General features: G+C 35.7%; 1 protein-coding gene across 5 annotated transcripts in view; it reads right to left on the reverse strand.

The window, feature by feature from the left end:
- Window positions 1-26,024, reverse strand: part of PICALM (phosphatidylinositol binding clathrin assembly protein) — a 70,795-nt gene that overhangs the window by 20,978 nt on the left and 23,793 nt on the right. For 3 of the 5 annotated variants that reach the window (XM_062567384.1, XM_062567385.1, XM_062567383.1), the window contains exons 2-13: window positions 21,682-21,824; window positions 17,701-17,776; window positions 16,333-16,435; window positions 14,472-14,565; window positions 13,868-13,979; window positions 12,592-12,698; window positions 11,382-11,423; window positions 10,571-10,656; window positions 9,222-9,345; window positions 8,383-8,519; window positions 5,591-5,691; window positions 407-556 (exon numbers count right to left, since the gene is read on the reverse strand). In XM_062567384.1, coding sequence (XP_062423368.1) covers window positions 407-556; window positions 5,591-5,691; window positions 8,383-8,519; window positions 9,222-9,345; window positions 10,571-10,656; window positions 11,382-11,423; window positions 12,592-12,698; window positions 13,868-13,979; window positions 14,472-14,565; window positions 16,333-16,435; window positions 17,701-17,776; window positions 21,682-21,824 — 1,275 coding nt within the window. The remainder of the gene's footprint in view (window positions 1-406; window positions 557-5,590; window positions 5,692-8,382; window positions 8,520-9,221; window positions 9,346-10,570; window positions 10,657-11,381; window positions 11,424-12,591; window positions 12,699-13,867; window positions 13,980-14,471; window positions 14,566-16,332; window positions 16,436-17,700; window positions 17,777-21,681; window positions 21,825-26,024) is intronic. The other 2 variants (XM_062567387.1, XM_062567386.1) reach the window with 1 other exon arrangement.

A 26,024-nucleotide genomic window follows, 5' to 3' on the forward strand; every position in this document is an offset into this window, starting at 1 on the left:
ATCACAGGGGGAAAAAAAGAAAAAAAATCTACCAAAAAAGTTGGACTAAGCTCCTATGTCTAAAGAGAATTTTATAACCCAAGGAATATTGAAGGCAGCATTTTCTTTCCTCTTTCTCCTTCAAACACAAGAGACTTTCACTGTGTAAAAACCTCTACTGTAACTTTAAGTTTCTTTACATGTCCCAAGAATATGTATAGCAAGAACACCAGCTAGGTACTCAAGCAAGAATTTTAATACTACATTTATGGCACAATTACTAAATCAAGTTCTAAAATAGAACAAAACTAGTCCCAAATGACTAGGTTCTAGTTTCTGAGAAGTCCCAAAATTATACTTTAGAAACTCATATAACTTAAAAAAAAAAAATAAGAAAATAAGAAATCAGTTTAAAATGGTACTTTACCAACAAACATTTCATGTGTGGGTGTCCTACTGGTGAAAGTGGATACATCAGAAGACACAGACAGATGAGCAGCATCGTTAGTTTTTGTAAGGAAAGGATTTAGGTTTGGAATGGCATCATCAACACTATCAACAGTAGCAGAAAAAGGATCTGTTCAATTCCAGACAGCAAGAGAAAGAAGAAAAGGGAGATTTAGTTACATGTTGCTTCTCAGATCTAGAGGAGTAAGAAGAGTTTTAGAGAGTGTAGGAAGTAGTTTTTTCTTGATAGCTCTAAATTTGGGATGACCTAGTTCAATTTAAAATTGTCCAGAATTATCCATTCTCTGCTCAGGAAAAATACTATGAGTTTTAACTAGTTATTTAAATTAATATCATCTTGGTCTTATAAGGCATGCTTTTTCCACAGTATATTTTATAAAGAAAAAGAACATGTTATCTCTTGGTAGACAAAATCAGTTCTTGCTTTGCTCATTTGTACCCTGATACTCAAAACAAATTCTCTGCATCAGTGAGCATCTCCTAGCGTAACAGGATACCAAATGCTAAATGAGCCTTCTAGGCAACATCATGCTACAGATATCTAAAAATAAATATCTCTATCTCATATTTTAAAGATTATTTAATAGAAATAACAGAATTATTAAAATAACATGTTAACATATAAAATAAATATAAAATTGAGCTGTTAATCTGTACATTTCCTTCCACTAATCTCAGAACTGTGTTTATGGATTTTTTTTACTGTATTTCATTAAACACTATGAAGTTTTCTATAGCTAAGAATACACTGAGGTATCATGACAAAAATACATTCCTACTTGTAGCATCAGCAGCAACAAAATTGTTATAGGAACGCCATTAGCTGCGAGTAAAGAGTCTCTCCTTCCCAAGGGACAACAGTTAATGAGTAATCCAACGCTCCTTATCAAAGGCTCTCAGACAGTACAGGGGAAGGAAGAAAACAGACTGATGTGAAAGACTTCCAGAGGTATATAGGAGAGTTCCAAGTTTTCCTGGGGATGAATATCATTGCCGAGCTACAATAGATACTCCCAAGATCCAGTAAATAAATAAGATAGGAGAGGCAGCCAGAATCACTTAACTGAGAAAAAGCAGTGTGGTTTAGCTGCCTGGCTTTGTTGCACATGAATCCTAATCCTAAACAAAAACTCCCTAATGAGATTAGCAAGAATTACATACAGCCCCCTACATGACTTTGCATTAACACAGTGCAAGAACTGCAACTTACTATTCTGGGAAATGCCACTATACAGGATTGTTTGAGTAACAGCTGTATGAGAGATTCCTTAAAGTAGTTTGGTTCCCCCTTCTCCACCCCCCCACCGCCCACTTTGCTAGGCAGTTTAGCGATTTCATCCACAGCTCTTGCAAATACTACCATGATGTAGTTAGCAGCTTCAAGCTGCAAGTTATATTTCCCTGCCTAAATCTAACCTCTTGGTTCTCAGCTGGAAATCTCACACAACCTGATAAGAGATAGCCTTCAGTCACCTGTAAGCCCTAAAGAAAATGAAATCTTGAAGCCATAAACACGGTTTTCTTTGCAGGCTTATATCTACTTTGATTTTCTGTAAGCTCAAGTTACCTTACACAATGAAGTGCTGACTTTAGACCCCAGATTGTCTGGCTACATCTCAAGAATAACTGAAGTAGCTTGTAAGTCATTCAGCTGGCAGCATGAAGACGGCCAACGCTGAGCAAAGGATAAGCACCATATGCTAATACTGTACTGCACTACACAAGGGCAGTACCATACCAGGTATTGCTTTAGGTACGGTTTAAAGGCTAGTATTACTGCACCTACTGCACTTGTGGACATGCCAAACATCTGCCATTGACTCCTTGCTTATAGGTATTACTTTTAATTTTTTTTTTTTTTTTTTTTTTTTTTTTTTTTTTTTTTTTTTGCTATGAATGCTATTTTAGAAGCTATAGAACAACCAGCTCTGACAAAAGTCAGTTTATCTTTCAAGCAGTCCTTGTTGTTTTGGTTGCTGCTTCACATTCTTCTGATTTTCCATTTAACAGACAAAATCCAAAAACAGATAACTCAAGCTGTGATTATTTCTAAGTGGATCTATTTGTTTTTGTTTGGAAGTTTAGGTACAAGTTGGTAACTGGCAGATATACCAATTCAAATACAGAAGACATGGTCTTCAAACAATCCAAATAAACAACTCTGATAAAATAATATGAAAAAAGTTAAAAAAAAAAAAAAAAAAAAAAAAAAAAAAAACAGAAAGTTTTACTGTATTTTTTTGAAACTACTATCCACTGGAATTACTTTACATATACACTCCACAGGAAAATTACAAGATACTCTGATCTCAAAGCTGGATATGGAATTTCTAATTTTGGCTAGCAGCACCGTGCACTACAACTCTAAGAGCATAACTTACACGAGCATCATGATGTTCTAAAGCATTTTCAGATTCTCCACAGAGAAGAGTATGTCTCCTGACATACTGGTTCTAGCTAATATGTTTAATTTTGTCTGGGTCTCAAATTTCCCAAGCTCATGACAAAGAATATTTAAAAATGAATTGGGCTTGGGTAATTTATATCCTTGCATACACAGATTAAGAAAATACTCTCTCTCCTACCAGCAATCCCTCAAATTTTCTAAAGTCAAAGCTTATCCTTGAAAATGCATATCATCTGTACATCAGCGGGAATTGCTCAGCACCTTCAGGTTATAATGAGCCATTAATGATTCAGGTGTGTTTAAAACAGTCATTTGAATTTTGCAAACTCCTACCTTTAACTTATCCAATTAGAAGGATTTTATCCAGGAGAATGACAAAGCATTTTTCTCCGCAACTCTTACAGTTTGGGAAATAAAAGTAAATTGAAAATAGGCAACTATATAACTCAACACATTCTCTGGGAGTCTAAACTCTTGAGCATTAAGGTTTTTTGAAGCAGAAATCTAAAGGAAGCAACCCAAATATAATGCCCTTCTAACAGTACATCCTGCTATTACACTCCTAAGGCTTGCTACATAAAATTATTAAATAGTAACTCATTGTAGGCTTACATTCCATTGCAAGTCTATACGTACCCAGTTTGATACTCTTAAAAAGTCACCATATACATCAAATACAAAATCATCATGTCAGAAAATTACCTAAGGGAGGGATGCTGCGCAGTGGTTAGAGCACAGGACTGGAAATAGTTCAGGTTCCATTCTTGGCTCTGCCACTGACTTGCCGTATGACTTCTGACAAGTCAGTTAATTGCTCAGATCTCCCCATCTGCAAAATGTGGAAAGCACTTCTTATCTACCTCACCTATGTGAAATGAGTGTTCACGTTTGTAAAACTGAATAGATTTTTCTGGGGAGGATGAAAGGTAATACAAAAAGAGTACTCCTAGAATTTTAACCTAAAACTTCAGGAGACAGTCTGAAACCTTCATGACTAGTTAAATCTTAGAAGTTTTATCTTAGAAGTAAATCTTAGTAGTATGTCACTAGTAAGCAGATACATCAACAACTGAAGTGTTTTTTTTTTTTTTTAAACAGGAATAATTTGTATCTCTGGGGAAAAAAAAAGACTTTGACTGAATTTCAGGTTGTCAATAAAGAAATGCTAGATTGCGACATGATCTTTGTGAAGGTTACTTTCCCTTTTAGTCACCCCCCTCCTCCCATCAGATGATTAAAATAGTCCAAAACAGAAGATATTCCAGAAAGCAGACAAGATAAGCTAAAACATCTTTCTCCATTTCTAAACGCTAAGCCTCTTAAACATTGAAATTTGTATGCATAACTCTCCACTACATCCTTCTCAAAGAGATGCTTTTATTCATTTTTGAAGCTATGACTTATATTAATATTGCCCCATCACTGAAAATTCTGTGCAGCTTCCCTACAAAAAAATATGAAAAGGTACACAAAGTACAAGGACACAAAAATAAGTAGGAAAGCAGAATACATACATTGCTTATTATGACGATCTTAGCTAACCAGAAAGATGTTTGGAAAAGCACAATATAGCTCATAAAACAAAGCAGTGAAGGGAAGTTTCAGAAAACAGTCTTATTCCTATGCCTATGCGACTTCGATTGCCAGCAACTCAATTTTTACGTCACAAAAGAAAGTGTTTTAGCAAACTTCTGATTTACAGAAAACAGTCTGAAAATAGTAAAATAGTTAACTTTGGAACTGTGTGGCTAAGTGCCATTAACGTAGAAAAGTAAAAAGAAACGTCTTAAAGACATCATTAATCCTTCACCAGTATAAAAACAGTGCAAGCAACCAGTATGTCACCTATACCCACAGTATTCCAGAACATTGCAAAGCAGCAAAGAAAAAGCGGAAGCTTTGAGTAAATGACTAATGCTTTAACAGTGCTTGAATGAATAATTTTGTTAATGACTTTTCAGAACACTCTTGCCTCACCTCCCTCCTTTACAGTCTTGCCTGTATCAGTAAGATCACCTAACACACAATTTATCCTTACAACAAAGCAAAATGGTAATCTAGCTACTCTGGGAAAAAAAGTCGGATAAGAGATTTTAAAAAAAAAAAAAACTTCATCTCTTCACTTACAGATCCAGCATATCTGTTTTCTAATTTATTTCTGTAGTTAATTAACATACTTTATCCAAAATTTTCTGCTATATTTCAAAGAGTTGCCTTTGTTTTCAATATGTAATTGTTGATTTTTTTTAAAAAAAATTTCTATTTGTACTTGCCAAGTAATTGCCTCCTTTATCAGCTCGTCTATTACTACCTGCAACACTGTTTACTTTTTTGGTCTAAAACAAGTCAAGTCTGTGCATTTAAAAATTCTGTACTCAAATTCAGTATGCCACATGGGCTGACAGACATCACAGAACTATAACTTCTCACAGCTAAGTTTCTCTATATGACTCACTTCTGAGGTTGACTCAGTCAACAACTAAATACATTTTTACCAATTATTCTCAGACCAAAACTCTTCGTAACCACTTCAGGTGTCTGCATTATTTTAATCTGTACCTGGATTTGTTTTTCTCCATTCCCCTGATCCACTCATATATTGAATTCAGCAAAGACAAGCTAAGGTTTCCAATAAATTTTCTGTTTTTAACAAAGAAATAGCCCCTACACTAGGGGAAACATTCAGGGGAGTACAGCCGTAATAGCTAGCACCCACATCCAATTTACAATCCTTACCTCCCCAGGTACTTCCTACTTGTGGAGCAGCAGATATAGGATGCACAGATGGATGAAAAGTTGGCTGCAAATCAAGCAGATCATTTGGCAGCTTTGATGTGCTATAAAGACAAATTAAGATAACTGTTTGAACTTCATGAAATAATTTTCAATACAAAGAAAATGCTAATGACTGGCAACCACTATGAAAGCTTTGCTACACATTTAATGAATATGACTAAGCTAAATTAAAGAAAGTTTGCTGAACTTTACATTTTTAGCTTTGTAGAAAAGGAATTAATTTATCAGGCTAAGTTCTCTGTCATGCTAAGTAACTTCTGCCAAAGCAGTCTAAGACTCAAACATAACCAGCCATCTCACCTTCCTCTCTCTCTAACCCCAGGGCTAGAGCATCTTAAGTTCAGTGATCTTCAACAGCTTGTAAAGCAATTTTATGAAACCACTAAAGTATGTTAAAATTAGAGTGATGGATCTTTAATGAGTTCTACCACCAAAATGTTACATCTAAATTCATACATCTTTCCACTTTCAACCACTGCCGAGAAACTGCCTCACATTCACCACCTATTAAAAAAAAAAAAAGGCAGGAAGGTAAGATGCCTTCAGACACTATGCTAACTGGTATACTGAGATTGACTGAGTCAAGTGAATGACAATGTTTAAATGCATCTTTGGGAACTACTAAAAAGTAAACTGAAGTTCAAGAACATCACAAAAAAATAAAAAGTGACATATGAAAAGTGAAGTAACTGCTGCAATGATGTCAAGAGTCAAACAAACAATTAAATAGCTTGCAAAGTGTTAACCTCATACTTCAAATGCTCCTTAGCAAAGAAAAAAAAAATGGAAGTACTGCCATCTGCCCAGAACTTCATTAGCACATTGAATAAATCCAAGCTTGTACATGCATCTGCCACACAATTCTAGGTACATAATATGGATATTTAGTTGGTATTTGAAGCAATGACATGCAAGATTTTAATCTACATAACACAGTATAACACTGTAATGAATGATTACTTTTTGTATTTATCATATGATAATAGACTTGTTGATCTCTAGAGGTCCCTTCCAATCTTACTGATTCTGTGCGATTCTGTAATCATCATTATGGATAGAAGCTGAATCACTGTGGTATCCAAGCACCTTTCAAAATAACACTGTGACAAAAGCCTAATGGTCTGAGGAACAACTCTAAAAGGGACATTCTAGATCCTAGTGCAATCTGTTTGAGGATTCTATCACTTGTATCATCCACGTTTTAATACCCCATTTCAACAGGGATTGAAATCATTTTGCAACCACTGCTAAAAAGCATCATGGTACAGGCACAGCCCTCTAATGTGAATATTGGGCTCATGACAATGGGTAAAGCTTGCTCAATTTATGGTAGGACACGTTCCATCAACGTCAAGAAACCAAATTAATTACTCAAATGCACTTCAGGTTCAGAGGAGCTTCTGCTGTTATCCGTTCGTTTGATCCCAATAGCCATACTGCCAGTAACTAGTTTTAAACATGAAGACAAACGGGCATTTTGTTTTTTAAAAAAATCATTCTGTTACTTCAAAATAGAGAAGCGAGATTTTTGATTTGCAAAGTTTTCTGTGAAAAGAGTACACTGTAGAATCCTACTAAAGCAGATAAAGTAATTTTAAAAGCTTAAAAAGCTTTTCAGCTGCTGCCTATGTCTCCACAATGTAGCATTTCTGGCTGTTTAAAGAAGCTTCATCAGAATCCTGTATTTCAGACCTCTAAAGCACGATTAGAGCAAGATCACCTAACTCAAGGTTACAAGTTCAATGGAGTTATCAGAACATTTCAAATATTTGTGCCTCTAACAAGCAGCGTTACAAACCAAATTTTTAGAAAGTCTTTCAGTTACTAACACTGCCAGATTCTCTATCATCTGACACAAATTTTCTACAAATTATTTATTTTCTATATCCTTGGTGTCAAGTAATTTCCTACAATCATTTTCTAACAGAGAAAGGAGGCTACCAAAGTGCAGACTACTTTAAAGAACAGCAGAAAGTATGAGGAGGCAAGCAGATTCTTATGTAAGCTCTAAGGGGACAAGTAAGCATTCTTTCAGCAGATTTAAGATGAAATCAAAACCAAAATATGCTTCTGGAAAGCCATTTCCTTTCATACTGATAGAAGCACTGTACTCTATTATTTGACTGGGGTTTTACAGAAGGAAGCTCACACACTCCAATCAACAGTTCCTGCCAGTCAAAGATCAGGATTACTGCGGAGTACTCTTGCCCTATCCTTGCAAGTCCTTCCAGACAGATGTTCCAGATGCAACTTACACTGCAAAACTTGCCTGTATTCATTCAAATCTTGTTTCAGGCTTTTCCCTTTCTTAAAAAAGAAAAAATCTACCAAGAAGATTTGTATCACTCTGCTTTTAAATACCTAGAAATGAAACAAAGTTCAACATTACCTTTAAGCCCTCCCATACCAAACATTTGACTTCTCCCAAATTATCTTGAAAGGTTCTCTGGGGACAAGATAGGTATTATTTTCCAGTTCCAACTGATGGCTCACATACTAAGAACAGCTAAAAGGGCTGTCAGTTGATTTTTACCAGAAACTAAACTGTAAAGGGAGGATGAAAACACACTTTCTACATTGTTATTTATTACAATGGGATAGTCTCTCCCATCAACTTTACAAAAAAGTATCACTTCCAATAAACGAGCTCTACACAGAAACAACCTTTTCCAAAGTAAGCTCCACAGCAGACATTTAAAGGAAGCATCGGCTAAATCACTGTTAAAACATACCTGTTTGAAGAGCTCGGAGTAGAAAAAATATCAATGGCTGGTGTAGTCATTATGCTTCCTGCTGCAGTCGATACAGGAGAAGCTGCAGTTGTTAACGAGGTATGAGATTTCTTTGCAAGTTCTTTTAGACGTTGTTCCTGTTGGGAAAATGAGTTGGGCTAAGAAAGCCAGCAACATTTATGTATCATAGAATCAGTAAGGTTGGAAGGGACCTCTGGAGATCATCTAGTCCAACCCCCCTGCTCTAGCAGGGTCACCGAGAGCATGGCAGACAGGGTTGCATCCAGGTAGGCCTTGAAGATCTCCAGAGAAGGAGACTCCACAACCTCTCTGGGCAACCCATGCCAGGGCTCTGTCACTCTCACAGGGAAGAAATTCCCCCTCACGCTCAGGCGGAACTTCCTGTGCTTCAATTTATGCCCATTGCCTCTTGTCCTGTCACATGGGACAACTGAAAAGTTTGTCCCCATCCCCTTGACACCCTCCCTTCAGGTACTTACAGACATTGATAAGATCCCCCCTCAGTCTTCTCTTGATGTTGAAGTTAAGTAAAACAAAATGGAAGAATTCATTTTTACTTATTCCACATAGAGAAGTGTCACTTGCATATAAAAGGTAAGGTACAGGAGTCAGTGATGCCATGTATCCTCCAGAAACTGTTTCAGACATTTAAAAGTTGTATGATGTATGAATGTAGGATCCTACTTCCAGTCCTTTGCCAATACTACACATTCAGTAGAAATACTCCAGGCTCTTCTGCTGCTTCCCCTAGGAGTTTTCCTAAACTATTAGTAAGAGCACAGAAACAATATTTTCAATTAAAAACCCAGTATGCCTACCTTTAAAGCTTTTAAACGAGCCTGTTCTTCCTCTAACGCAGCTTGTTTTTCCCTTTCATCAACTTTTGTAAGGGACAGGCCAGTGCTTGCAAGGGAAGAGACTGCATTGGAAAGGGTAGTAGCCCTAAAGTAATTTGACAGGAAAAAAGCTGGCTGTTAATTGGTGACACGTGACAGGAACATAAGAAATAGTTTACCTGTATCCACCCTCCTGCCCAGTTTCCTTCTGAACTCTTTAGAATACTAGCTATAGAGTTTATCTTGCATTGTACAACGAAGTGGTAAACAATACACTGTATGAACTGCAAAATAAAAATTCAAAGAGGACAGGCTATCTCCTCTTTTGTATTACTGGATTTCAGGTCCCTGCTCCCCTGCCCTTAAGTATTTCCCCTCCAAGCTGCATCACAAAAACCTCACATTTGAAGCTCTCTTTCCCTGTTAACCTATGAAACTATTTAAATGTAATTGTAGATGCACAGGAATCTTTGATAATCTATGCTCTAATTCATGCTGCTAATTTAACAGGTTTAAGAGACTATAAATGCAACAAGTATACCCTAGAGTAGAAGTTTGCAAGAAAGTGCAAAAACATATATAAAATCTTAATTTTCAAAACAAGTTAAAATAACCTTACCAAAAAAAAAAAAATCAAATATTCAGAAAACTAGTTAAGTGTTGCTAAATCCTAAAATTGTCACTATCATAACAGCGTAACAATATTACTCCTTTATTGTTTAAACATATGATAAAGAAATGCTATTTAACTTTGCAAGTCTTCTGCCCCCTAGTATTAAGCCTTTTTACGTAACAGTCAGTTGCGGAGAGGATTTCTCTACGTTTCACTTTGTATTTTAACAAATGTTCAAAATCAGCAAATGCCTTTCACCACATACTTTTATCACTTCATTCCCCCATTACTTTAAACATCAATTCTCAATTTAAGGATTTATGGAAGCATTTTCCTTCTTCTGAAGAACTAGAGATGAGATATTAGAATTTAAGAACATGCATACATGTTGTGTACTTTATACAAATCTAATTACCACTAAAAAATGAAGATTCTCAGGCAGTCAGTTTCTCTTCAGAAGTTCAAGATTAGATCTTAAAAGTTTAACTACTGTTCTAAAGCAAGTGTTTGCAACTCTAGATTCTAGTTCGGTTGACCTGAAAAAAGTTGTCTTAAGTACTCGTGAAGAGATACAGTAACTGGCTACTCCAGCATTGCTAATGCAATACAATCTTTATTGCAATAGAACCTACACAAATCTTAGTTTACGATGGAATCCCAAAATAATGGATTTAGCATTCGATTCAACAATTGTTTAAAAGAACAAGGGCATAGGCACCTGCTTGCAGCTGTGGAATCTTTGATTTTCTTTCCTTCAAGAGAAGCTAAATGTTGTTCCAGAGCATCAAGAAGGCTACTTGGTGCCTGAGGAAAAAAACATAGGAAATAGATATGAAGAATCTAAGACAAAGTCCAGACTTCAAGAGACTGCAACTGAAGGATAACTGGCACAGCAGCTTAGAACACTGACATCGTGTTTTGGCATCCAGCATATATTCAATTATTTGAAATATCGGGTGATGTACCTGATCATCACTACCTTACTGATAATGAGCCATTATGACACAGAATAAGTATTGAAATATGTCAGGAGATGTTAAAAAGAAACAGCTAGAAAAGAGCATACAAACAATCAAAAGATCAGAAGTAGTCAATATTTTCAATATACTAAAAAGGAAATTGTGTCTAAAGTAATTTCTACATGCATACTCTGCACAGTGACCTTCACAAGTGATTTAAATAGGCATGCAGCCAAAGAGAGCAAATTTGCTAAAAATCATAGCTCCATAACATCACATAAAAGCTTCATTATGTGAACTCACAGATACAAATTGTCTTCAAGCATGATGTAAATTAACTTGACTGAGAATCAGTTAGAGTATGACAAAAATGATCTATAATACTTTCCAATAAGATCATTGCATATGAAAGCCTGGCTCTGAAAGGGACTGGATTTAATTACAAACTTTGAAACAAGATGGTGACAACATTCGCAAGAGTGCTTAAGCATATGCTATAGTGCCAAGTCTTTCTGATTATGCAACCCCCAAATAGCCATGTACTGACAAATGCATAATAGGTTTATCTACCTGGGAAAGATCTGGTATGTCTCCTCTGTCAATTCCAACTTGCTGTAAGAAAACAAATGAACTTTAGAACCTGTTTGCATTTGTTAAAGGCAGAGATGCTCAAAAAGCAAACAACATTAAGATGAAATCATGCAAAAGCACAAGCCTTTGTGTATACATTTTAGATCTCCACCATGTGAACTCTAAAATGGTTGGTTATAATAAATTCTTCTATTAAAGGCATAAATGTTTGAAGTAGGCTTGGTATAGAGGTATTTTAACAGATACTAAACACTAATTGCCTTAACAACAAAAAGTACCACGTGCTTCAGAATTGTGATCCAGAGAACTTCGTCTATCGTACAATTTACGGGATAAGTTACCAGAACTACTGATATACAGCATTTATTTGCTAATAGAAAGCACCTTTAAAGCTTTTTGAAACAGTTTTACTTAACAGTTATTGCTCTTTCCTGAAGAGCGTATCAAATACAAAACACTGCAGTGTGAATGTACATTTTCTCAATAGAAAGATAAACACTATCCACTCAAAGAACAGACGGTGAACCAAGCTTTACTAATTTAACATTTTGCAATAAAGTCATGAGTAACTTTAGCAGAATAAGTACAGAAGCACATCTCACCTGAGAAATTATGTAACTCTGGAATATTATTTCAACAATGCTTCAGAAACAAATACACAAGCTAGATATTTTTAAAAATATTTTGTGAAGTAATGGATTTTTCTATGCTGGCAAATCATTGTACAAACATACCTATAAGAGCTAGCCAGGGGACAGCTTCAAAACCAAATACTGCAATATATTCAGTTACTTATTTGTTAAACTGTTATTTCACCTAAGAATTAACATTGCAAGATAAGGGATTTCAAACTAGACTACAACTAGAACCATAAAGAGAGAACCACTACATATTTACTCTTCTTGTTTATAGTAAGGTTCTTTTTCAAGAATTGCCCACAATTATTATGTAACAAGGGAAATAATAAAATACCTATGTATATGTCCTTCTTAAGCATCAGATAAACTGAGTAGATATTTTGTTTTCTACACAATCCCCAAAAGAATGAATCACTGGGATACAGATTAGTAAAAATTACCCCTGATGAAATGAAATCAGACGGCCTGAAAGGAAACAGTACCTGCTTTATCAGAAAATAAGCACTTAATATGCTGTTTAAGATGAGGGGCAAAGTTTGGCTAAGGTTTACCTCTGCAACTTTGAGGAACTCTGAGATCCGCGTCATTCTAGTGAGGAACTTTTTATATATATCAAGGCCTTCTTTGCACTGGTTCTTTTTCATATCAAAGTATTTTTCTATAAACGATAAAAATATTCACATTAAATAAGAATTTAAGCATCCTGCATTGCAACCTACGTGTATTTCCAAGTAGAAGAGACAAACTGAGACAAATATGAGACAGACAAACAGAACACATGTTCAGATTTTTGTCCTGTTAACTGTGGAAATTCCAGTCTGTCAATCATGAGCTACTGATACCCATGGAGTTACACCCTACCTGCCAGGTACTAGATGTCACATAAGAGTAAGCACCCTAGCAGGGACAGATTACCCCAAGAGACTTGAATTTATTCTCTTGAAAAAAAATTACAGACTAACACTCACAAACCTACTCTATTCCAGCAGCCACATATCAGGCAAGGTATCTGGATAACTTCTGCAAGACTGATGCTCTCATTACAATCTGATCTACAATAAAGAGCAATAGGTTACAGAACACTGAATGCTGAAAGACTATTTGGACATAAAGCTTTGCTCAAAACAGGAGTCAAAGCAACTGAAGAGAAGGTCTTATTACTGAGGCAAAACAACTAGACAGTGGCTTGGGATTAGAAGCCTGACTGTCCTTCGCTGACTAATCCTGGATTTCACTTTCTACACTGAAAGCACTGGGTAATAACAGTAAGCAGATAGCTGTACCAATCACAGAATATAACTAAAGCAAACAAATCCACAGGACATTTTTAATTTAGTTTTATTATTTGCAGCTGTAGATTTCCCTACGCTTCCAGTGTGTGCAAATGAAAGCCCCTGAAGCCTGAATTTGTAACTTCCCCCATTATACAAATTTTAGAAATTAAACATTACAACATTAAACTTTTGGTAGCCAAGCATTTGCAAATGCTGCAATTGCAAATCCATAAGTGATCATACCTAATTCCAATTCAAAAAGAACAGACATCTTGTTTTTAAAGAAAAACATTGGTTTCAGCCAGATAAATAAAATAGTACAAAAAAAAGTGAGTAAAATCTTGAACTCACTTTGTTTTTAGAATTTACTTATTCCTGTATAAAATGCAATTGGAAAAAAGCCTAAAACAAATCTGCCTTGGAAAATACAGTATTATTTTGATGTTTTGCAATATAATTAATTCAATTTCTGGAAAGAGAGTAGCTATTCACAGTAGTTTACTGAACACTCCCCTCCTCAAACTTCAGCATTACAGAAAGCAGTTATATTTACCCAAAAGGTTAATAATTCCTTCGTTATAAGCTGCAAACAGTCTAATGGCATCTTTGAAGAGGAGCATGAAGGCAGCATTAATTACACCATTTGTAAGTTCATTGCTATTGACCTAGGAAGATTAGAAAAAAAGTTAATTCAACTGAACTGATCCTTTACCAGAAAACTCTTAGCAGAATGCTCTATCCCAAGGCATGCTTTCCAATCATTTCAGACTATTAATAGAAAGTAGCAGCAGAGCAAACCAACAGAGGATCTCTCAGCAGAGGACGAACCAATGTTAACCAATGTTAGTATTAACTAATATAACTAAAAGATAGTGGGATATAAATAATCAACACAATTAGAACAATTCTCACAGACTGTAAACAATTAACACTCAGCATGAAGCATTCCCTCTAGTGAGCATCATATTTTCGTCAGATGTTTGGCTTATTTCCATAAAAAATGCATTTTTTTGCACTTTAAGTTAATTAGATAACATGGACATAAATGGATGAAAATGGAATAAAGTTTTGAAGATGTTTAAATATTTTTTTCTAAGCTTGTTCAAATTTATACAAAGTTGATAGTATGCTTGATGTGTACACACTGCTAAACTTACATTGAAATCAAGTAGTGCATCCATTTGATTTTGTATAATTGGTACAGTTTTTAGGAGTTTTTCTGTGTTCATTGTTCTCATCACTCCATCAGCCCTGTTGTGCAAAACAGAAGGAAATTAACTGGATTTTGAAGAAAAATTTTTGTGAGAAACAGAATGCAGAAAAAATAGTTCATTGGAGAAAACACTTAAATCATGGCCACAGGAAACAGGCCTTTTGAGGCTTAAAAAAGCTATCTGGCCAACACAATTGTAATAATTGCAGAATACGAGAGTAACAACTTTTATTTGACAAAAACATCATTCTAAAATGATTTTTTTTTCTGAGAGGAAAAAAGTGATAGCACTCAAAAGCAAAACAGAGCTAAGACTGATGGTAAGGTGATACTTCAGCTTTGAGCTATGATGATGAGGTGAAGAAAAAGGCTTACTTTAAGCAAATACATAAAATCCCTAACAAAACCCTTTCAGATAGGCACCAAGATTTTTTAGGAAATTTTTACCTATGCTGTTCTCATTATTATTTCATGACTGTCTGGATTATTTTCTTTTAAATCAAAAGCAACTAAAAGCAAACAAATGTGACAATACTTTCTCAAAAAAACAAAACAAAACAAAAGCTTATAGATACTATGTAACCCTTCCTTTTAACTGCAGACTCCCAGTATTTGCTTGTTTTCAATTGTTCAGATTGAATAGGCTAATAATATTACTTGGCTCTGTATTTGGGTGTGTGGGGGGGGGGGGGATATTGAAATATCCAGAAAAATGCAATGATCCTGTAAGAGACTTTTTTTTTTTTTTAATCACTGAGATGACTAAAACTGCTTTCTGTAGGACACAGACTGCCTTATATGACCATGAGCACAGCAAATCAAGCGTTTCCTGGAAATGGAAAGCTCATAGTTGATCTGCACGGAAAAGGCTGTGGCTGTTCTCCAAGCTGGAGGGCAACAGGGTGCAGGCTGCGTTCAGCTTTCTGCTGGTGCAGTGAACTCCCTCCTGACAGCACACAGGGGCTGCAGCAGACCTAATGCTACAAGGCAGACGCGCAACACATGATAAAACCTGCTATTTGGGAACAGACAGATTGCCACCACCAGAACAGTTAATCCTGCCTGCTCAAAGAGCCTCCAGGCACACACTGGGGGCTAAGATAACTCACCTCAGTCAGCTCCGACATCTACCTGTAACAGCTGTGGTGGTCTCAAGTGTGTTCACCTGACTACAAACATATCTCTATGTGGAAAAAGTTGTTAGGACTCCACCCATCAGGACAAGTGAAACAAGACCACTTGCTCTTCTTTTACTCTACCACTGCAGTTCAAGACAAAAGGGACTTTCGAGTATCGGCAGAGTCAGAAGGGATTTATGGGTTCTCTCAGGCCAACTTCAAATGCCTTTGCAACACTAATACAAGATATTATTACGGATGCTACTACTGCAGTTAATTCACTAAACAGTTTTAAGTTGAAATTCCCTTGTTGGGGAGCTAAGAATTAAGTTTTAGCATCAACATGAATTAACCTGTGCATGGATGATAAAGGATGCTCAAATGCAAAACAAACTTTAAAAAATGCTGGATATGAGCAGAAGTAATGCACAAAGAACAAAAAAAAAAAAAAAAAAAAAAAAAAAAAAAAAAAAAAAAAGATCAATCATGACCAGACCAGTACATGTTCCTGACAAATGAGATGACCTGATTAATTTCATCATCCACTGTAAGTGGTCTGCACTATTTTTTTCTTAAACACAAAATACTTACCTGTTCTCAAATGACCAACCCATCTTATGGGAGCTCGTTTCAGAGGAAAATACATAAGATAGACTTCAAGATAAGTAAGTAAAATGCAGTTCTTACCCTCTTTTTACTTTTGTGAAGTCAAAAGCCACCTGTCTATAGGAAACTGCCTTTTCATTCAGATACCTACTATACCGCCTGATAAATGTTGACATGTCATACCCTAAAAAAAGAAAGTAGTTCAAAAGCTCATTATTCAGTCAATTAAAGAACAAAACCTTATTTTAAATTAAATCCAAGTTATTAAAGTAAGACAGTTGGAATATGTTTTTGCTTGATTTTTTTAAAATAACTCATCTGTGTTAAGAATTTGGTCATTGTCAGAACATACATGATACCATGTCAAACATACAATACAGAAAGTATCCAGATCTGAAAGAACTATGTAAAAATCTACTTCACTTCCTAAGGAAATTACTTCCAAAAGCAAAACAAAGCATTTATGTAAGTTTTTTTTTATACTAGGATAGACATTATTACAAAAAAAATTTCGTATCTGAAGCAGTCTGAATCAACTCCAGAACATATGCTCTCATTTGCTCTCATTAAAAGATTAACGACATCGATGCGAACATGAAAACCTGATGGCAATTTGACTACATTAGGACAGCAGCAATAAACTGACAGTTATCAAAAATATTTCCTATGCATGCAGGCCAAAATTACTATTCAGGCCTTCTATCTTATAAGAAAAGTATTTAAATTAAGACAAAGATCTGTTCCTAATCTATACTCAGAATATGAAAGATAAGGCTCAGTGAGGCAATTTGGTACACCGTTAAAACAGAAAAGGCTGCTGTCCCCAGGTAAACGCTCAGTGCACATGCTTCAGTACAGTGGTGGCAAAAATCAGGACCAGCTACATCGGAAGTAAAGAAAACAAGAAATAACTTCAGAAAAAGACAGCTATATATATGATCACAATTGCACTTAGCTGCTGTGTAACAATTTGGAAGGGTATTTCAGTTGAAAAATCTGAACCTAAGAGAAATTTATTTACCTGCGGAATTAGACTCAAAGATGGGCAGAACGGTCTGTGGACAATTTTGAAAGAAGTTCTTGTCAACAACAGTTCTTGTCTCGCTGACATAACTTAGCTGATATTTGTTTGGTGCATTTTGAAATTTAACTTACTAATCAAAATATTTCTCCAAGTGGACAAATCACTTCAGAAATAACAGGAATAGTAAGTCATATCTGTGTAACTAATAAGCTGGAAGCATTTCTAGTAGGCTTTTATAAAAGAGGCAACAAATTTCTCCAGTAGATAACTTTTGTCATGCCATAAAAGCATTGTAAATGAAGAAATACAACTCTGAGCAAAGTACACAAAGAAAAATTACTTAAATTACATGGTCCATAGTTAGTTAATTGTATTTACCCTTCCCCAGTATATTAGTGACTTGTAACGAAAAAAAGTTACCTTACCTTGCAATCCACTTTTGTCTAGGAAATTGCTCAAATTAAACAATGTGTTTCTGGACGCCAGATACTGGATAAAACGCTAGATAGAAGAAAAAATGTGAATCTTTTTAATGTTTAACTGGTGAACTGGAATTGACATAACAGCACTTGAAATTCTTATTATCCAGCTTATGAAATGTAACTTTCATATATTAAGACTCATTCCAAATCTGGAAACTATTAAAAAGACTCAGCTGAATTTGCATGTTATGCTGGTTATTTTTAGTGTAAAAATCTGAGCAAATCAATGTCACACAGGTATTTGATGAATGCAAAATAAAGACTTCTGACAGACTTTGTTTATATTAAGCCAGAATACGGTACTAAAAGCTTCCTAAAAAAATAAAGCAAACAAAAACACATTCCAACACTCCCACCCCCAAACGAAGTGCCCACAGTTGGTATCATTTGCCATGGAATCTTTGTTTTTTAATCATCATGTAATCCTAGAAGTACTTACCTCTAATATACGGCAAAAATTTTAAAAATACAAGGTGATACGAAGGTCCATGTAAAGCATTACCAGTACAATATCACGCTCAGTACATCTCACATGAGTTACACAGCTTACTTATCTAAAAATAATTAGTTGAAATCTAAAACGTTAAGTCCTATTTCCATTTGACCTGAGTGGATAGGCCAAAAAACAGTAACGCAGTTTCCAGTTCATCCCTGGAGGTTTTAAGTTATCTATGCTCTGAAGACAAATCATGAATTAATATGTCTTTGTTACCTGCAGTGTATTCTTTCATTTCATTCTTCCATATTATGTTTATTTGTAAAAACTTTCTTTTTTAGAAAGCATAAAGCTTGCACAAAACCTGTCTCTGATACAAATCTTTATTTTGAACTCAGAATTATATTTCGCTGAATGACCGATGCTATTCTGATCTAGTAAAGATCACTTCAGATCACTAGCTAACTAAAGTTAGCATGAAAAATAATTGTCTTACACACCATTGGATAGGGAGCTGCTACAAAAATAAAAACATCCACTTGCTTCTTCAAACAAATTTGGCAAAGCGAAATTTGTTTGGCAGTTTTATTTTTCACGTGGGAAGTATTTCAGGCAGTGATCCTGTGAAATACCTTCAATTACTATAGAGTGTACCAGTATCAGTCCAAACCACAACAAGTACAGCAAAGTGTACAAATAGACTGTACCTTAAGAAAGTCAACTGCTCTAATGATCATACTTAATGCCAAAACGAAAAGTCTGCCCTCTTGTGGCTTATTTAGCTTCCAAGAAGAGATCTGTTATATATCTAGAAGACCAAAGTATTCTGCAATCACCTGCAAAACTGACTTAAAAAAAAAAAAAAAAAAACCTTGAAAAATAAAATCCCAAACCCTCTGGAGGCAGGCAGTTACATGACCCGTAACAACTCTGAACCGAATACAAACTAAAATAAAGGATTTTGGTCCTACTTGTAATTTTCTAAAACCGTCCCTCTTTAACCATATAAGAAATAAATACCCTCTGGGCAGGCAGTAAATACTTTTAGCTACATAAGTCATTTCTATTTTTTGTTTCATCATCTACAATGGAGACATCTTGACTATTTAATAACGTTTTCATTTTTTCTTTTTAAATAAGCATTCAGTGTTTAGCAGACTCCCCATAGTTAAACGGTAGTTCAATCAGTAGTTCAACCGAAGGATTTCTAGACATATGGAAATCGCTTTTATTTCCAACAATGACAAATGTTTTTCATGAAAAACAAGCAGTGCAAGGAACACTGACTGCCTGAAGGATGACTGAAAGAAAAGAAAGACTGCATTAATCTGAAAGTTAAATTTACAAGGCACTTCAAAAATCTGTAAGCTCTCCAGAGCATGTGGCAGCTAAAACAGAGGTTACTGCACCTATGCAACCCCCAAATTTAGTCTTACCCATTGAAAAATATTTTCCTTCCTTTTAACCCCAAGTTTTGCACAAAGACAACTTTGGTGTATATAGCTTAATTCTCTCTGTAAGAAGTCTGCAGCAGTTGTGAAACACTTGTTCTGCTGAGCTTTTCACACTTTTGCTTAGGATTTGAAAGCTGCTCTTTACTATTATGCAAATGTGTGGCCCGTGTTCCTTTTAAAAGAGAGTGTATTTTCTTACCTACTAAGGACTACTACCTCTGTGAAACAGTGTTTTGAACACCAGTGCAGTCTTGTTTTCAAAGTCAGCTTCTCACATGTAAGCAAGCAAGTGTCCAAGAACACTACATTTTGCAAGTTCAGATTTCAAAATCTGGTTTCATTTTGAGCGCCAGAATTGCAAATTAAGTACTCTGCAAAACTGAACTCCTATTCTGCCAAAGTCCACTGGAAACAAAAACAAAAATCTACCTTTGGATAACATCTAAATGTGAATCAGCTCATAAAATCAGAAGTTTAGTCTATTAAGTAACAGTTATTTTTCAAAATTATAAAGAAAAAAGGTCTATATAAAGTATCCTGTGTACAAGAGATTACACCAGGGCCAACTTTGTTTCAAGCTGAAGAACAAACTTGCTTTGCAAGCCTGCAAAGAGAAAGACTAGCTATCTACTCCTAAAATAACCGGTTCTCCACTGAAGTGGGTGATCAGATCCTTTTACAATGGGAAACAGCTCAGGGTTCAACTAACTGGAACTATCAAGACCAAACTTTAGTTTTAAAATAGACATTCCAAGAAAAGCGCAAAGGAACACATACAGTTTGAATCTTGGAAAAATACCCTTCTTCTCTAAGAGGAAGGAAAAGAATTGCTCATATGAATCCCAACAGCTTCAGCTCATTTTTCATCCAATGTTAAAAATACAGCTCTGTGGTACAGTTTACTTCATGACATCTTTCAGATGCACAAGGTTTGTATTGCCTGCCAAGTTTAGGACAGGAAAGATGGGTCCTTCCGTTCCCCCCCCCCCCCCCCCCAGTGGATCGGAGGTTGAAATACTTCATTCTTTACAGACTGAAAAGAGATAATTTTTGAGTGGAGGCAAATACTGCACATGCTTCTCCCTCAAAGTCTAAACGGCATCATAAGAAAAGAAAGGCAACTCCTTGCAAATATCAGCACTTCTGCTTTCCTACATTCTCCATTAGATAATCCACACACAGAATTGGATTTTTCTTAGCCTTCCTTTATGCCAAGTACCTGCTATGGACAGTTACCAAGTTCACATCCATTCAAAAAAAATGAAAAATAATGTTAAACACATATAGAAATGTTGAAATTAATCTCAAGTGGAAATATTTAAATCTAGAACATATATTACATTGTTCTCAGTAAAAATGAATTGCTAAGAAAGCCAGAAAGGTATAGCTTATTTAAACACACAAAATCCAAATAGTCACTATACATGGCATAATATTTCAAAAACTAAGGTCTCACAGGAATTCAAGTTGTGGAACAGAACATAAGCCTATCGCTTTTTAAGAAAATCTTTTAAAATCATTCTAGAGTATTTGAGTATGATGAGCTTCCAAGTAATGACAAACAGCTCAGAAGCTAGCAGATTTTCCCTCATTGCAAGAAGTTTGGTGGTTGGAATAGAGGAAGGAAGACAGAAAATCAGTTACAAATTGAGTTATTTGGAAGGAAATAGTCTGGATTAGCCAGAACATAAATCTAAAATTTGTTTTTCATTTTCAGGTTTCAGAATCCCGTTCAAGTTAAGTTCTCAGTTTTTTTTCCTTCATAATAATAAAATAATGCCACAGAAAAGGATACCTCCAAGCATACAATTCTGCATTCAGAATAACATCCAGTTTTGATCTGACCATTATGGACTTTAGAGTGAGAACAAACTAAGCAAACATACAGTAAACCCCATTCACATGCAGAGCTAGGCGAAAAGACAAAAATAACGATTTTCTTAAAGAGATAATTTGTAGAAGCATTTAGAACCATTTCACATTTAGAAGCATGAAGTGTTGTAACTATTCTCAAGTATATAATTTCCGTATTACCTCATTTCCATACACCATTAGATGATGGGTTGTGATGAGAGATTTGAAGACCACTACCCAGCTACTGTTGGTAGTTCTTTCAAACAAACTGTCTGCCAGTTGGGGGATGTTCACATTCATCTCATTTGTGCACTGGATTAAATCTGAAAGAGATTTTTTTTTTTTTTTTAATAATTGTGACTTCTGTGAAGGAAAAAAATCAATGACAAAAAAAATGTGATGCTCATTTATAAAGTAATATCTTCTATTAGAGCTGGAGGACTTTCCAGTAAAAGAAATTAAATTATCAAAAAGCATGGCAGTGATGGTCTACTAGAACCTCGTGATACAAATTCCATTTTCCTTGCTGCCAAAATTCCAATTCCTAATTGTTTTTGCAGTTGCCTTAAAAGGTCCTGGAACAGAAGTATCTTAATATTTTGCACTATCTTAGACTAACTCCAACTCCCAGCTTTCAGATGATATGAGCATTAAATGCTTAAAGAATTCTTATATGCTATTATCTAATTAAGTCTTGTTGGAAGATTGTGACTAGAATTAATGTTAATATATGAAATTCCAGCTTTCTGGCCTTCTAATGAACCAGTAAGCCTTTCTAGCTGTTGGTTCCAAGTAATAAGAAAAGTGAATACAAGCTACAAGGAAACCATCCAATTATTGTTCAGTGTGGACTTTTGGCAGACAACGTCTGCAGACTCTTCAGACAGTTGGCAAAAAAGCTATGATCTCTAGACCCTTTCTACCTTCCTACTAGATTTGCTACATCACAACCATGAAGAAGCACGCTTATAAGACATCCAGTCTAATATCTTATTTAGAAACGTTGACAAAGGAAACACGTTATGCTACAGTAGCAAGCACAACAGAAGCAGATACTAAAATCCAAAAAGTGGTATAATACAAGTTGCTTGCATTTAAAAAGAAGCTTGAACTTGGTTGAATGCAAGTATTGATGTCATTTTACTATTCCTAAAATAAAACAGTAATTTTGACTCAAGCTAGTAACTCTACCAAAAGCCATAGCTCAATGAAGATCTGCAAAAGCCCTTCGTCTACCTAGTCCATAGTGTGCTAAGACTGCAACTGAAAACTTACCTGTTTAATCTTAAGTCAAACGTTTAATCTTTGAAGATAAAGCTTTATATCCTGCTACGAACAACCACTCATCACGAAGAATTCCAAGAAAGACAGGACTCTTCCTGCAGCAACAGCAGCAGATAATGAACGGCTACCAAACACAAAACTAGTACGGACAGAACTGAAAACGATGGTATTTACAAGTTTAATTGCTAAAGGAAGTGAACAGGAAATGATTTCCACATTTAAAATATGATGAGATGGAAAGATTAGCCATTCCTTGATCTACAAGGAAAATGGTGATGACTACAGGCATTCATAACCTCAATTTTAAGTTGCAGTTATCTATCATTGGATGATGATTTCTGGTTGTTAAGACAATGCTAGGATATTACTCAGCAAGAGACACGCTCCGAGCTGGATCATTAGAACTTAACTGTACAGCTTCTTGATCTTCAAGTCTTCCCACTTAAGTAATAACAAACAATTTTGTGCAAGGCTATCTGGCAGAAATGCGTATTAAAGGCATACATCATAGGATGTCAATTCATACATTTCAGCTTAAGTGTTGCAATGCATATTAGAAACTGAGAACTTCCATTCTTAAATGCAACATTTTCCAACTATAAAAAAATGAGACATGCCTTGAGAAAAATCACTAACTAAAATCAAAAAAAAAACATATACTGTAGTTGATACCGCACAACGGACAACTTATTTTCTAAAGCATTGGACTTTAAAATCATGCTTTGCTTTCTGTTGCAACGTGTAGAAGAAAACAGGCTCTGTAACACAGTAAAAGTCCTTCACAGAACTGATGATTGTTTACGCGCAAAGTGTATGAACGCACTTGTGGGGTGGGGAATGAGGCAGAAGGTACTTAAGGAGGGAGAAACAGGAGACAACTGCTAGAACATAGGCAAGAACAGAGGTATATAGATAAGTCTAACCTTCAATAGAAAGAAATGAACTTGTAAATACAAGTGAGGCAAAGAGTCACTGATACCTTTGTTGCTATGAAAGAAGTTTAGCAAAACAAGAAGTTTGTTACTGTATAAAATGCAGGTTGAACAAATTCACAGAAGTTTTAAACGAATGATGGGTTTTTTTCATCAACACAATGCTAATTAACCTAATATGCCCTGATACCCCACAGCGCCTACATGATACAGACTTCAAAACATTACATCCATCTAAAAGATTCTTTGGAAGTATTTGCTGTAATTTGCAAGTACTGCTAATTAGGCAAAGAAATATGTACAGCTAAATCTGAATAAAATCAGCAACTGAACACTAACGAGGGCATGAGAAGCATAATACAGGCATAGCAGAAGAGAAGCCAGGAGTCCTGCATCCCATACTGCTGCACAGCCAGTTCAGGAAGACCGTCACGAACAGACTTTGTTTATTTGTCCTGCCCCACAGACACCCTCCATTAAGGATGGAACAGTAAGATGACAAACATAATTGTTTTCATATCCTACACATTACACAACATGTCTCACACTCACCTATCAAAACACCAGTTTTGAAACTTAAGTGCCCAAAGCAATGTATCTCAAGACTGCCAGTTACTGGGTACGTATGAGCAATAACATGGGCAGGTATATAACAATATCTAAGGGCAAGGCCCTAAAGGGAATTCCTTTAACTTTAGTAAAAGAAAAGTCGGGGGGGGGGGGTCTGGGTGAAAGCATGACTGCTTTCAGGGCTGTTTCACCTATGATCTTCCTGTTGCAGGGAGAAGGAAGAGGGATGATTATTGTCCCCCTCATCAACGCCACAAAAAGAAAAGTTACTCTTCCTTGCACTTGACCTTCTGCATCAATTTCAAAAAAGCCTCATAGGACACTACTTTTTGGCTAAGAAGTACAAACCACCTTCAAATCTAAAAACAAGGTCTGCAACTTCCCTAGCATAAGACACTCAGCAGAGAGATACAAAATCAATTATAGCTTCAACAAAAGCAGCAGTTAGCAGCAAAAATTTTAGGCACAGCTTGCAGCTAGATGGGACAGCTGTACAGGAGCAGCTTAGACCTCAGTGAATGAATGGTCATGTCCACAGATGAGAGTCCAGAGGAAGGCCACGAAGGTGACGAGGGCCCAGAGCACATGACGTACAAGAAGAAGCTGAAGGAGCTGGGTTTGTTCAGCCTGCAGAAGAGAAAACTAAAAGCAGAGGGGAGGGATTTAAATGCTATCTTCAACTACCTGCTAGGTAGAAAGTCAGATATTTCTTGGAGGGCCAAAGCAAAAGGATGAGAGGTGGCAGACAGGGTGCAGCACTGGAAATTCTGACCAGATTAAGTTGATAACAAAGAAAAACCCACCCACCTTCACACTGAAAGTGGCCAGACACTGGAAGCGGGGCCCAGAGAGTCCAAAATCCCCATCCATAGAAATATTTACAACAACTAGACATGGCCATAACTAACCTGATCTTTTAAGTTCTCCCTGGTTTGAGCAGTGGGATTAATTAAAACGATCTTCTGAGGTGCCTTCCAACTTAAATTAGTCTATGATTTCATATGCTGTAGATGGAAAGAGAATAAGAAAAATGAAGACAAGCAAAACGTGAACTGAATTACAAGGCCAGGTAAAGTCAAGAAGAGTAAGCCGACAGAAAACCTTTTTGATGTTTCAAAGCCTTAGAACTTCTTAAATAGTTTAGAAGACTTTGATTTTGAAGAATTCCAGTTTGCTTAACTACACTAAAATACTACACTGAATTTCAGCAGAGGTTTCAAAATCACAAGATTTTCTTAAATACTTCTAGTTTGTTTTTTAAATAGAAGATACTGTATCATATTTTCATGCAGCAGTCAGTGATTTTCATGTAATCACTTGGAAAAAAGCTCTAAAAACAAAGACAACTAAAAAGCAAGAATGATTTTAGCGTGATATTTTCTGTAACACTGAATGTGTGTAATTGCACCCATACTGAAGTGATTCTTTAAATTTGCTGAAGTAGCACAAATTGTTAAGTATTGTACTGTAAAATATTGTAGGTGAAAAATATATATATTCTGTGCTCCCAACCAAGAAACCTACATGTTCAGACTTCATTACTAGAAAGAACTCTACATGATATATTGTTTTTAAGTATTACACAATCAATAGTCATTAGGTCAGAGAAGTATGAAGAGGAAAAGCATAGCAGGACTAGAGATTCATATCAAAGAAATAATAAGATAAGATATACACAGACCAGCTACTATCAAGATGTTCAAGTATAGCATCTACTCCACACTCAGTATGTAACTG

The sequence above is a fragment of the Rhea pennata genome, chromosome 1 (assembly GCF_028389875.1).
Source record: "Rhea pennata isolate bPtePen1 chromosome 1, bPtePen1.pri, whole genome shotgun sequence".
NCBI classification, from domain to species: domain Eukaryota; kingdom Metazoa; phylum Chordata; class Aves; order Rheiformes; family Rheidae; genus Rhea; species Rhea pennata.